The sequence below is a fragment of the Salmo salar genome, chromosome ssa25 (genome assembly GCF_905237065.1).
Source record: "Salmo salar chromosome ssa25, Ssal_v3.1, whole genome shotgun sequence".
NCBI lineage: Eukaryota > Metazoa > Chordata > Actinopteri > Salmoniformes > Salmonidae > Salmo > Salmo salar.
Window position 1 is genome coordinate 2237778 of NC_059466.1, and position 14282 is coordinate 2252059.

Consider the following 14282-nt stretch of genomic DNA (forward strand, 5'->3'; position numbering starts at 1 on the left):
TTTTAAAATCGGACATATCGAGTGCATAGAGGAGGTCTGTATCTATAATTCTTAAAATAATTGTTATGCTTTTTGTGAACGTTTATCGTGAGTAATTTAGTAAAATGTTAGCGAATTCCCCGGAAGTTTGCGGGGGTATGCTAGTTCTGAACGTCACATGCTAATGTAAAAAGCTGGTTTTTGATATAAATATGAACTTGATTGAACAAAACATGCATGTATTGTATAACATAATGTCCTAGGGTTGTCATCTGATGAAGATCATCAAAGGTGAGTGCTGCATTTAGCTGTCTTCTGGGTTTTGGTGACATTATATGCTGGCTTGAAAAATGGGTGTCTGATTATTTCTGGCTTGGTACTCTGCTGACATAATCTAATGTTTTGCTTTCGTTGTAAAGCCTTTTTGAAATCGGACAGTGTGGTTAGATTAACGAGAGTCTTGTCTTTAAATGGCTGTAAAATAGTCATATGTTTGAGAAATTGAAGTAATAGGATTTTTAAGGTTTTGAAAATCGCGCCACAGGCTGGCAGTGGCTGTTACGTAGGTGGGACGAATTCGTCCCGCCTAGCCTAGAGAGGTTAACCTGTTAGGGCTAGGGGGCACTATTGACACGGCCGGATAAAAACGTACCCGATTTAATCTGGTTACTACTCCTGCCCAGTCACTAGAATATGCATATAATTATTGGCTTTGGATAAAAAACACCCTAAAGTTTCTAAAACTCTTTGAATGGTGTCTGTGAGTATAACAGAACTCATATGGCAGGCCAAAACCTGAGAAGATTCCATGCAGGAAGTGGCCTGTCTGACAAGTTGTGTTTCATCTTGACTCTTTTTATTGAAGACTGAGGATCTTTGCTATAACGTGACACTTCCTACGGCTCCCATAGGCTCTCAGAGCCCGGGAAAAAGCTGAACGATATCGAGGCAGCCTCTGGCTGAAACACTTTATCGCGTTTGGCAAGTGGCCGATCAGAGTACTATGGGCTTAGGCGCGTGTCCGAGTCGACCCCATGCTTTATTTTCTTTCGTCTGTTTACCTAAACGCAGATTCCCGGTCGGAATATTATCGCTTTTTTATGAGAAAAATGGCATAAAAATAGATTGTAAACAACGGTTGACATGCTTCGAAGTACGGTACTGGAATATTTAGAATTCTTTTGTCCCGAATTGCGCCATGCTCGTCACCTTTATTTACCCTTTCGGATAGTGTATTGAACGCACGAACAAAACGCCGCTATTTGGATATAACAATGGATTATTTTGAACCAAACCAACATTTGTTATTGAAGTAGAAGTCCTGGGAGTGCATTTTGACGAAGACAGCAAAGGTAATAACATTTTTCTTATAGTAAATCTGACTTTGGTGAGTGCTAAACTTGCTGGGTGTCTAAATAGCTAGCCCTGTGATGCCGGGCTATCTACTGAGAATATTGCAAAATGTGCTTTCACCGAAAAGCTATTTTAAAATCGGACATATCGAGTGCATAGAGGAGTTCTGTATCTATAATTCTTAAGAGATGGAGAAAACACCTGTCTCCGGATCTTCAAACTAATGGCAACCGTGGCATGGCATCCGTGACAGGGAGATGCGTCCACCATGCATGATGATGTATACAGGTAAGATAGTCTAGCATTAGCTAGCTACATTTTCAGATATTACAAGTTTCACATTTTGACGGAAAGTGGTTTCATTTCAAGCTAAAGTGTACTGTTAGCTAGCTAGCTAACGTTAGCTGGCTGGCTCCCGAGCTGACATTATTATTCGTATCCCAGAGCTGTTTGCTTTGCAAGTTAAAGCCTAATGTTAGCTAGCTAACATTGAACCTAGTTGGTTAGCTACCAGCATTTTCATGCAGGGTAGGAATGACATGTTTTGGCACTATGTTAATTGTTGTTTATTAACTAGATAACGTTAGCTGGTTGGCTCGTTAGCTAACGTTACGTGACCTGTGTGATCTTGCACGTTGTTTACCTAGCTAGATAGCTACATGTCTTAAGCTAAAGTGTACAACACATGTTGAATATGACCGGTGTCAGTAAACATCTGCAAAAAAGCACAATGAAATTGTTGCCAGTAGAGCTGGTTAGGCTGTTTTCATGTTATCCATATGTAAACAAATCATCGGCCAGAGCGTCAAGTGTGCGCTCTGAACGCTCCGAGGGTGAAACGAGATGGGTGGCGCTAAAGCTTAAGAGGGTGTGAACGATGCTGAATGGGTGTAGACAAAGAAGAGCTCTTCACTAGATACCAAAACATTCAAAGGCCATTTTCTCAAAAGGGAGTTTAAGTTGATCAATTTTGAAAGCAGAATAACATTCCCATTGTTCCTCAACAATGCAGTGTATGATATACCATTTTGTGGCTCTGAGTCTCTTTTAACCAATGTAAAAATCACAATTTCAAATTTTGCTACATAAGACCGAATCCAATTGGTGTGTCACATTTGTAATAAATAGTTTTGCAAAAGGATGTCTAAGAAATGCAATCCAGACACAAAGTCAAGAACAAGATTGGAAGTTTGGCAAATGTATTTGGGCATTTGATCATTGTCGTTCTGCTATCGGTACATTTGTCCACAGTTCCAAAAAATGGGCAGAGCCGAATCCAAACACACTGTATGTCAGTGTACAAAATGGTACCATATTTCCTTCATAGTACACTGTGATGGGAATAGTGTGTCTTTTGGAACCAGAGTATGTGAGCGGAGTTGAGCAGTCGGAAATCCCGGTCATCGCTTATGCACTGCTCTGGTGCTCAGCATCCTTTCTAACTGCTTCGCTAAAAACCGCTCAGCGCTCACAGAAAAAAGAAACTGCAGCTCCAAATTTGCTCCATTCATTAAAATTGCAATTTAACCAGTTCCTCTTGCTGTTACGCATGTAAGAACCATGGTCTTGTAGTGGATGTGAGCTTTACCTGAAGCCAGTGGAGTGCGTGAAGGAGCTTGGTGACATGAGAGACCTTGGGAAGTTTTAAAACCAGGCAGGCTGCTGCGTTCTAGTTAAGTTGCAGGGGTTTGATGGCACAAGTAGGGAGCCCACCCAACACTTAATTAACCTGTTATGGCTAGGGGGCAGTATTTTCAAGGCTGGATAAAAAACGTACCCGATTTAGTCTGATTATTAGTCCTGCCCAGAAACTAGAATATGCATATAATTATTAGCTTTGGATAGAAAACACTCCAACGTTTCTAAAACTGTTTGAATGGTGTCTGTGAGTATAACAGAACTCATTTGGCAGGCCAAAACGTGAGAAGATTCTGTACAGGAAGTACCCTGTCTGACCATTTCTTGAACTTCTTTGCCATCTCTATCCATTACAAAGGATCTCTGCTCTAACGTGACACTTCCTACATCTTCCATAGGCTCTCAGAGCCCGGGAAAAACCTGAATGTCGTCATTCCAGCCCCAGGCTGAAACACATTATCGCCTTTCTCAAGTGGCCGATCAAGGGACTATGGGCTTAGGCGCGTGCACTGGCCGCCCCCGTCTTTGTGTTTTTTCCTCTGTTTACCGAAAAGGAGATTCCCGGTCGGAATATTATCGCTTTTTTACGAGATAAATTGCATAAAAATTGATTTTAAACAGCGGTTGACATGCTTCGAAGTACGGTAATGGAATATTTAGAATTTTTTTGTCACGAAATGCGCCATGCGCACGACCCTGATTTACCATTTCGGATAGTTTCTGGAACGCACGAACAAAACGCCGCTATTCGGATATAACGATGGATTATTTTGGACCAAACCAACATTTGTTATTGAAGTAGCAGTCCTGGGAGTGCATTCTGACAAAGACAACAAAAGGTAATCAAACTTTTGTAATAGTAAATCTGATTTTGGTGAAGGCTAAACTTGCCGGGTGTCTAAATAGCTAGCCCGTGATGGCTGGGCTATGTACTTAGAATATTGCAAAATGTGCTTTCACCGAAAAAGCTATTTTAAAATCGGACATATCCAGTGCATAGAGGAGTTCTGTATCTATAATTCTTAAAATAATTGTTATGCTTTTTGTGAACGTTTATCATGAGTAATTTAGTAAATTGTTAGTAAATTCCCCGGAAGTTTGCGGGGGGTATGCTAGTTCTGAACGTCACATGCTAATGTAAAAAGCTGTTTTTTGATATAAATATGAACTTGATTGAACAAAACATGCATGTATTGTATAACATAATGTCCTAGGTGTGTCATCTGATGAAGATCATCAAAGGTTAGTGCTGCATTTAGCTGTCTTCTGGGTTTTCTTGTGACATTATATGCTAGCTTGAAAAATGGGTGTCTGATTATTTCTGGCTGGGTACTCTGCTGACATAATCTAATGTTTTGTTTTCACTGTAAAGCCTTTTTGAAATCGGACAGTGTGGTTAGATTAACGAGAGTCTTGTCTTTAAAATGCTGTGAAATAGTCATATGTTTGAAAAATGGAAGTTTTCGGATTTTAGAGGAATTTGTATTTCGCGCCACGCCCATCATTGGATATTGGAGCAGGTGTTCCGCTAGCGGAACGTCTAGATGTAAGAGGTTAACAGCTTCTACCCCCAAGCCCCCATTCTATTTGTGCTTCGATCTAAAAGGTAGCTAGCAAATGTGAAACGGATTAAAATGACAAGAGTTGACAGCTGTATGAGTTCACCATTTACACAACATATGCTGCAACCTTTTGTAATTTTAATAGTTTGTTTCATATTGGCTGGCTTCCAACAATAGCTGAATTTGCAAATCTAGTGAGCACCAATTCAGTTTCAGTGGTGTTTGCTATAATCTTTGCTACCCGGGTTAAATAAAGGTGAAATAAAATAAATAAATAAAAGTTCCCTTGCGACAATTTAGCTTTTGCAACGAGACCATTAAATATATTCAAGACAATGGTAGAAGAGAGTGTAGTTCTGTTCAGTTTGGATTTCAGTTTATCGCTAACCTTATCACAGGGACTTTGAAGCACTAATTTACATCATCTGCATGCTGATCTTGGAATAAATTGACGATAGCAAAGATTCCATCTCTGACGACGCCACATAAATGGAATAGGTACTAGCTAGCTTAATAGTTAATATTTGCACGCTAGCTCTGCATATTCAGCTAGTGTGTGTGCGCGATTGACTGGATTAACCTCACGTCAGTTACGTGCATTGAGTGCCTTTCAGACAGTAGATACGAACTCTCTGTTACCTAGCAAGCTAAGGAACTGGCAGTGGATCAAACCATTGTGAGACAAAGGGTGGGGGGGTCGCAATCGCAAAGTGTCTATAATCAGCACAATTGCTTTCATAGCGTATTATTAATATTATTTAAATTACATAGTTATGTTTCAGTGATATATTGGGGGGGACAAATCATATTTTTCCCAGGATGGGGGGATCGTGTCCCCCCCGTCCCCCCCGGGATTTCCACCCCTGGGTGGACAGCACAGCTCCCTGTACTCATTGCTGATTGCCTAGGAGAGGTAAAACCACTCCCCCCCAATACAGCCACTGATCACCAAAACAAGTCACAAATTGCCCTGCCCCTTGATCCTGGTTGACGTGTCAACAACTATCTGCAAATTATGAGCAGTCAGCAGTTCACACACCAAGTAGGCCACTGGGAAGACAGGCAGCACTTAAAGTAGATGGCCCTAGTCAGCAAAAACACAGTATTAGACCACAACAGATAAAGACAAAAAAACGATATCACTCCTGGAGATCCTCTATCTAGGCTACATGTCATACTAAACAGGATATAAACACTAAATAGGTCAGGAGACAGACAGGGAGCCTAATAAGTAGCAAAAATTAATTATTTAGGCTATATTATATGGATTATGTCAAGGCTTACAAAGAAATACATCGTGCAGGATTTGCAAGTGCTACAAAATAGGCTGGTAGGGACATAAAGCTCTCAGCATTTAAACAACATTTTGTTCTATTAAATCTTTATAGTCAATAAATTGCGTGTATAGGCTGTGACTTACTTAGAATTAAATACAAATTAAACGAAAAATGCCTTATTACAGTGCCTTTGAATTCATTTTTAGAAACACAAGTTTGGCCAGTCTGTTGCTTCAGGCTCATGCTATGGTGCCTGGAGAGCAGGCCATCCTCTCCGCGCTTGCAGAGCCACAGGGGATGCTAAACAAAAGCTCCTTAAAAGTGGGACTATGCCAGGCCTATTATCATTTAGGCCAAAATCAAATATGGACTAAATGATAATAGAACAAAAATAAATGAAACTTTTAAGAGATCTGATTTTTTGTTTATAAATACTTTGCTACAATAACACACTGAGCTATCTACCCAACTAGTTCTTAGGCTACAAACGCATGCTGTGCTGGGCATGCCCTGAGCTCATGAGGTGAGCGCTACTGGAGCGAAATTGGAGTGAGGGAGAAGGCCGACAATCCAGCCTTTGGGAATGTCGCTCTTTGCTCCATTCAAATTAGGCACACTCTGCTCCTCGCTCCACTCCAGCTCCACTCCGCGCACATACTCTGTTTGGGATGCATTCTAAGTGAGGGAACGTTTGTTTGTGTGTGTGTGTGTGTGTGTGTGTGTGTGTGTGTGTGTGTGTGTGTGTGTGTGTGTGTGTGTGTGTGTGTGTGTGTGTGTGTGTGTGTGTGTAGGATGTGCTGAGTCTGGTGGTTAAAATATCTGGTGGTTAAAATCTGGAGGTTTCTAGGTTTAGGGGTGAGGAGAGCATACTGAAACCCTGATTCTGATTATAAGACTGGGCTAGGATGGATGGGGAAGCCCTGACTCATCTTATTATACACAGATGGACTAGAAACATCCATAGGGTGGTATAAGGCTATACAGAAGGATACATAATACTTAAACACACACACACACAAATGCACACACACAGAACACACAAAACAAACGCGCACACACAACACACTCTGGTACTTACTTCTGTACGGCATGCGTTAAAGATGGTAGATCACACAGACACACACACACTAGTACTTACTCCTGTACGGCGCGTGCTATAGACAGAGCGGTAGATCCGGTCTCGATGACACTGTCCAGGGTGACATTGGGCAGGTCATCATCGTCACTGTCACTCTTGATGTGCCGCGGCGACAAGCTGTTGTGGTCTGTGTATGCTGCCATGGAGACAGACAGAGAAGAGTTAGTCCCATATTCTATATTCTGTACTGTAACATGTGATACTGTTGTAAGGTTACATGAAATAGACATATGATAAGGTTTATGTGTGCTGCCATTAGACACTAAGACAGAAGTCCCGTATTACATTATATACTGTACCATACAGACAAGCCAATACACCATACAAGACAAAAAACTTCATGATACAATTTTTGTATATCAACAACCACTCCTTCAAAAAATAAAATATATGTACAGTATGTACAGTATCTAATAACAGTTCAACATATCAGACATAATCTCATTGTTTTCTGTATTAGATTTGTTCTTACTGTACATGGTTTCCAGTTACTGAGAGAGAAAAAAAATATTTCCCTTAATGTTGCTATTTTGGTATTATTCAAATAATATGGCTTCACAGAATACTGGTGCTTCTCATCAGCTGTAGCCCTTTTTTACTGAAGTTCCTCAAACAACCTAACCTGTCTGAGACCGATGTCTCAGTCCTAGTCTTATTGATAAGACATAAAGTGGGGTTGAAATTATTGACACCCTTGATAAAGATGACCAATAATGACTGGAAAATAATTAAAATAATGATCTATATTGTATGCTAAAAAAAAGGGAAATTATATTATTTTATAATACAATTGCTCAGAGAAAGAGATTGTGTTTAACAAGTCATATGTTTTTTTCTTGTAAAGGTAGGGGTAAAAATGATCAAAGATCCCCTGTTACTGATTCTGGTGAGAGGTTAGAATGTCTTTGGGGTATGATCTCTCTGTAACTTTCTCACTCATCATTATTCACGATGCATTCAGGATGATCCGTAATCATGGTAGCATCCACAATAATGTATAAGTGTTTAGAAACATATTTTATTCTTATTTACAATAAAAGTGACTCCGAAATGACACATGCCCTTTCACACCTGGACAAAAGGAACACCTATGTGAGAATGCTATTCATTGACTACAGCTCAGAGTTCAACACCATAGTGCCCTCAAAGCTCATCAATAAGCTAAGGATCCTGGGACTAAACACCTCCCTCTGCAACTGAATCCTGGACTTCTGACGGGCCACCACAGGTAGGTAACAACACATCCGCCACATTGATCCTCAACACAGGGGCCCCTAAAATGTGCCTGCTCAGTCCCCTCCTGTACTCCCTGTTCACTCATGACTGCACAGCCAGGCACGACTCCAACACCATCATTAAGTCTGCCGACGACACAACAGTGGTAGGCCTGATCACCAACAACAATGAGACAGCCTATAGGGAGGAGGTCAGAGACCTGACCGTGTGGTGCGAGGGTAACTACCTCTCCCCCAACGTGATCAAGACAAAGGAGATGATTGTGGATTACAGGAAAAGGAGGGCCGAGAACGCCGCCATTCTCATCGACGGGGCTGTAGTGGAGCAGGTTGAGAGCTTCAAGTTCCTTGGCGTCCACATCATCAACAAACTATCATGGTCCAAGCGCACCAAGACAGTCGTGAAGAGGGCACGACAAAATCTATTTCCCCTCAGAAGAATGAAAAGATTTGGCATGTGTCCTCAGATCCTCAAAAGGTTTTACAGCCGAGCCATCGGGAGCATCCTGACGGGTTGCATCACTGCCTGGTATGGCAACTGCTCGGCCTCCGACCGCAATGCACTACAGTGGGTAGTGTGTATGGCCCAGTACATCACCGGGGCCAAGCTTCCTGCCATCCAGGACCTCTATACCAGGCGGTGTCAGAGGAAGACCCTAAAAATTGTCAAGACTCCAGCCACCCTAGTCATAGACTGTTCTCTCTGCTACCGCACGGCAAGCGGTACCGGAACGCCAAGTCTAGGTCCAAGAGGCTTCTAAACAACTTCTACCCCCAAGCCATAAGACTCCTGAACATCTAATCAAATTGCTACCCACACTATTTGCATTGCCCCACCCCCCTCTTCGACGCTGCTGCTACTCTCTCTTATCATCTATGCATAGTCACTTTAATAACTCTACCTACATGTACATATTACCTCAATTACCTCGACACGGGTGCCACCGCAGATAGACTGTACTGGTACCCCCTGTATACTGCTTCGCTATTGTTATTTCACTGCTGCTCTTTAATAATTTGTTACTTTATCTCTTACTTTTTTTAGGCCTTTTCTTGAAACTGCATTGTTGGTTAAGGTCTTGTAAGTAAGCATTTCACTGTAAGGTTTACACCTGTTGTATCCAGCGCATGTGACAAATACAATCTGATAAGATCGGATTATTTACCATTAACTGACTTTGGTTACAAAAAAATCTGAAACACAACCAAAATACACAACAAATGCATCCAACAAGTTTATAGAGTCACAAACTTGATGTAGTCATTGCGTGCTAGGAAAGGGGACCAAATACTAAAACTGTTGACTACTTTATATATAAGAATCTTTAGGGGTGTCAATAATTTTGACCCATACCTTTTTAAGAAGAAAAAATATTACTTGTTAAACAAAATCTCCTTCTCTGAGCAATTGTATTAGTGTAAAATAATATAAAGCATAAAATAGACCACAGTATTTGAATTATATTTTTGTATATATTGCTCATCTTTATCAAGGGTGTCAATAATTTCAGACTCCACTGTACTTTCTTTGAATTTCATTCATACTCATATTTAAATTCCATTAATTGAATTTCATTTAAATGAAAGCTTGCTGAATGCCACATCACTTCACTCATAGAAAATGTGATTCATGTTTTTCAGAGTCTGAATACTGCATGTAACAGCAATCAAAGCTGCAGTCCTCTTGCCCTCCACCCTGTCTGCAGACCACAATAGATTCTGAAAATACCCAGTACATCCTGTAGGGTAGGCACTGTGTGAACCCCTATGTGTGTGTGTGTGTGTCTGTGTACATGCATATTTCCGTGCTTATGTCCGTGTCTGTGTGTGTGTGTGTGTGTGTGTATGTGTCTGTGTGTGTGGTAGCTATGCGCGGGTCAGCTGTTTGTTCACCCGCACCTGCCCACAGTTGTTAATAACCCATCCGTAACCACCCAACTATATGTAATATAGTGAACATCTGAGGTCCACACCCGACCCTATCCCGCAAATATAGAAAATGTGCTTTACAGTCAGAGTGGGCGGAATGTTTTATTGGCAGGCCTTTTTAGGCCTGTGTTTCTGCTTATAAATTCAGACAGTTAAGAAGGCTATTTGTTAGCCACCTTTTCTAAAGTTACACTGAACAAAAATATAAACACAATATGTAAAGTGTTGGTCCCATTTTTCATGACCTGAAATAAAAGATCCCAGAAAATTTTTTTATGCACGAAAAACGTATTTCTCTAAAATTCTGTGCACAAAGTTGTTTACATCTCTGTAATTGAGCATTTCTCCTTTTCCAAGATAATCCATCCACCTGACAGGTGTGGCATATCAAGAAGCTGATTAAACAGCATGACCATTACCCAGGTGCATGTTGTGCTGGGGACAATAAAAGGCCACTCTAAAATGTACAGTTTTGTCACACAACACAATGCCACAGATGTCTCAAGTTGAGGGAGTGTGCAAATGGAATGCTGACTGCAGGAATGTCCACCAGAGCCAAGAATTTAATTTTAATTTCTCTATCGTCTGAGACAAGCCACCTGGAGAGCTGATGAAACTGTGGGTTTGTTCAACAAAAACATTTCTACACAAACTGTCAGAAACCGTCTCAGGGAAGCTTATCTGCGTGCTCGTCGTCCTCACCAGGGTCTTGACCTGACTGCAGTTCGGCATTATAACCAACTTCAGTGGGCAAATGCTCACCTTCGATGGCCACTGGCACGCTGGAAAAGTGTTCTCTTCACGGATAAATCCCAGTTTCAACTGTACCGGGCAGATGGTAGATAGCGTGTTTGGTGTCATGTGAGCGTGCAGTTTTCTGATGTTAACATTGTGAACAGAGTGCCCCAATGTGGTGGTGAGGTTATGGTATGGGCAGACATAAGCTACGGACAATGAACACAATTACATTTTATCGATAGCAATTTGAATGCACAGAGATACCGTGATGAGATCCTGAGGCCCAATGCTCTGCCATTCATCTGCCACCCTCACCTCATGTTTCAGCATGATAATGAATGGCCCCATGTCGCAAGGATCTGTACTCAATTCCAGGAAGCTGAAAGTGTCCCAGTTCTTCCATGGCCTGCATACTCACTCGACATGTCCCCCATTGAGCATGTTTGGGGTGCCCTGGATCAACGTGTACGACAGCGTGCTCCAGTTCCCGCCAATATCCAGCAAATTCGCACAGCCGTTGAAGCAGAGCGGGACAAAATTCCTCAGGCCACAATCAACAGCCTGATCAACTCTCTGCAATGGAGATGTGTCACGCTGCATGAGGCAAATGGTGGTCACACCAGATACTGACTGGTTTTCTGATCCACACCCCTACTTTTTTAAGGTATCTGTGACTGTCACGTCCTGACCAGCAGGTGGAGTAGGTGTATAAGTTTTGGTCAGGGCGTGGCAGAAGAAGTGGTGTTTTCTATGTTCTGTCTAGCTTGGGTGTTTCTATGTAGAGTTAATTGGGGTGGACTTCCAATTGAAGGCAGCTGTGTGGTGTTGCCTTTGATTGGAAGTCCTATATTAGTTGGGTGTGTTTGTCTGTGTGTTTGTGGGGAATTGTTTTTGCACTGCGTTTTTGTATAGCCTGCAAAACTGTTGCACTGTCATTGTTTTTGTATAGTGTTCACGTTAGCAATTAATTAAATTCAAAGATGAACACGACCTCCGCTGCGTATTGGTCTACTTTTTCTGACGAGGACTTTTCTGTTTCTTCGGAAGAGGAAGACAGTTGTGACAGTGACCAAGAGACTAAATAAACACTTATGTCATAAATCAAAGGAATGAATGCTTCAATCTAGTTGACGTCGGTAAAGTTTGTTTTCTCTTTTCTAATCTCTGCATCTCTCGCACAGAAATTACTAAAATGTAAATGCAAAGACGGGGAGAAAATGCAATAACAAAACAATTTACTGGAAAGATTTTCAGTGAAATTAAAAGCTGCTAAAACGAACCAACACGGTTTTGATAAGATTCCAGTTTGCCTTGGATGTATATTTTGTGGTTTACGTACTATCAACTTTCATGATTTTGATAAAGATGGCACCTTTATAGACAGTCCCTAACCACACATTCATTCTCTCAAGATGCTAAAATAATGAAATCCTATTTCTCCAGTCCTGTTCCCTAGTCAAAATTTGGTGTATCATTTTACTGCAAGAAATGCTTAATTCTGCAGGAGTTAGTATTATATTAGGCTATGTGAAAGGTTATAGAACTACAGTTAGTGTCCAGATTTCAGTTGGCCTACTATTCCATTTAACCCATCTGAACAGTACAGTTCCTATGACGTGCCATTTTGAAGTCCCTGTCTTGTGAGTGTCGAAATTGTATAGTGCCTCACAGTCATCACACATAACATCCTCATCCTCTTTTACAACTTCACCAAATCTTTCCCAGACATTAGACTACAGTTCTGGCCCTCCCTTCTATTTATTTTCAACTCGCCATTTCACAACTTTTCTCTTATTGAATTAAACTCTGACATTGTCCTTTTTGCCTCCGTGGATCAGGCCCTAAAGCCTAGGCTACGCACTAATGCCAGATACAAATAATGAAAGAAAAACCTAAATGTAGCCTATAGATATGAATTGCACAAAGAATTACATATTTCTGGACTTCATTCAACCCTGCTCACTGCTCATGCCATGCTACAGGCTGTCTTGCCCTCAGGCCAGTTGTCCGTTTGATTGACAGCTCCTGACAGGAAGTTCCTGTTCGGTCTACAGTGAGGATGGGCCCACCCCAGACACACACACACACACACACACACACACACACACACACACCCCTAATCAGCCACTATCGCCCTCGCCCTGTAGATAAGAAGCTGGGTGGTGCAGTGTATTTTGGCATTGTTGTTATCTCTGAGCGGTGGGTGGGGCACGTCTTGATAATGATACCAGTCAAGTGTGTGTGTATGTGTCAGTGGAGGCTGCTCAGGGGTGGACGGCTCATAATAATGGCTGGAACGGAGCGAATGGAATGGCATCAAACAGGGCTCCTGAGTGGCGCAGTGGTCAAAGGCACTGCATCTCAGTACTAGAGACGTCACTACAGACCCTGGTTTGATCCGGGGCTGTATCACAACCGGCCGTGATCAGGAGTCCCATAGGACAGCGCACAATTGGCCCAGTGTCATCCGGGTTAAGGGAGGGTTTGGTCGGGGTAGGCCGCCATTGTAAAATAAGAATTTGTTCTTAACTGACTTACAAATATGGAAACCATTTGATTTGTTGTTGATACCTTACCGCTCCAGTTATGCCCATCTTCCCCAATTAAGGTGCGATCAACCTCCTGTGATATGTGTGCATATTATAGAGACGGAAAGAGGTCTCATCATTGTATCTGTGATATTATGGCGTCTGTGACAGCATTGGCAGTGCTATTCTCCATTTTAAAGTAGTCAATTTTCTTCTTCTTTTGAGTTTAAAAAAAGTGTAAAGCTTATGATGGTTATTTCCAGCCACCTGCAGTGCTGGAGTCCTAAACCAAATTCTGTGTCACTCAGTTAGTGGCCACTAGATGGCGGTGTTCAAGCTATTTGCAAACCATAGCACCCAATTTGAAAAAGAAGACCTTGAACAATCATGAATCTTCATTTGTATTACTTGTCAGTGTTCTGAACGGGCATTATTTGTCTTTTTGCCTAAACATGCAGTGGACTGGGTTAGTCAGATTTGATGAAATATATAGTGATGGGTCGTTCGCGAACGAGTTGGCTCTAAGAGCCGGCTCTTGTAGGTGAACGTTGGGAGCCGGCTTGCATATCAGAAGAGCCGAATCTATTTATAAAAATATTTTAAAAAATAAGATATGAATAATCAAAAAATTTAAATAATATAATTAACTAATTCAAAGAATGAAAAAATAAATAAAATAATATAGGCCTAAATGCTCAAGCGCACACATTAGTTCTGAAAGATGTGCAGATCCTCTGAGCTGGTGGAGAACAAGGCCTCTAGTAAGCCGTGGGTAGACAAAGTCATGACAGGGAGACTCTGCATAGTGGCCACATCCTTTCCAACTGAGAGGGTCTTCTCGAAAACGGGACAAATAATTACTGAGAGAAGAAACTGCATCAGCCCCTCGTAAGTGAGGCAGCTTG

At 41.6% G+C, this 14282-nt stretch overlaps 1 protein-coding gene across 2 annotated transcripts in view; it reads right to left on the minus strand.

Moving 5' to 3' along the window:
* LOC106586046 (Krueppel-like factor 12) overlaps window positions 1-14282 on the minus strand; it is a 166381-nt gene that overhangs the window by 31335 nt on the left and 120764 nt on the right. For both annotated transcript variants that reach the window (XM_045707797.1, XM_014172862.2), the window contains one exon: window positions 6948-7083. In XM_045707797.1, the coding sequence (XP_045563753.1) occupies window positions 6948-7083 (136 nt within the window). The remainder of the gene's footprint in view (window positions 1-6947; window positions 7084-14282) is intronic.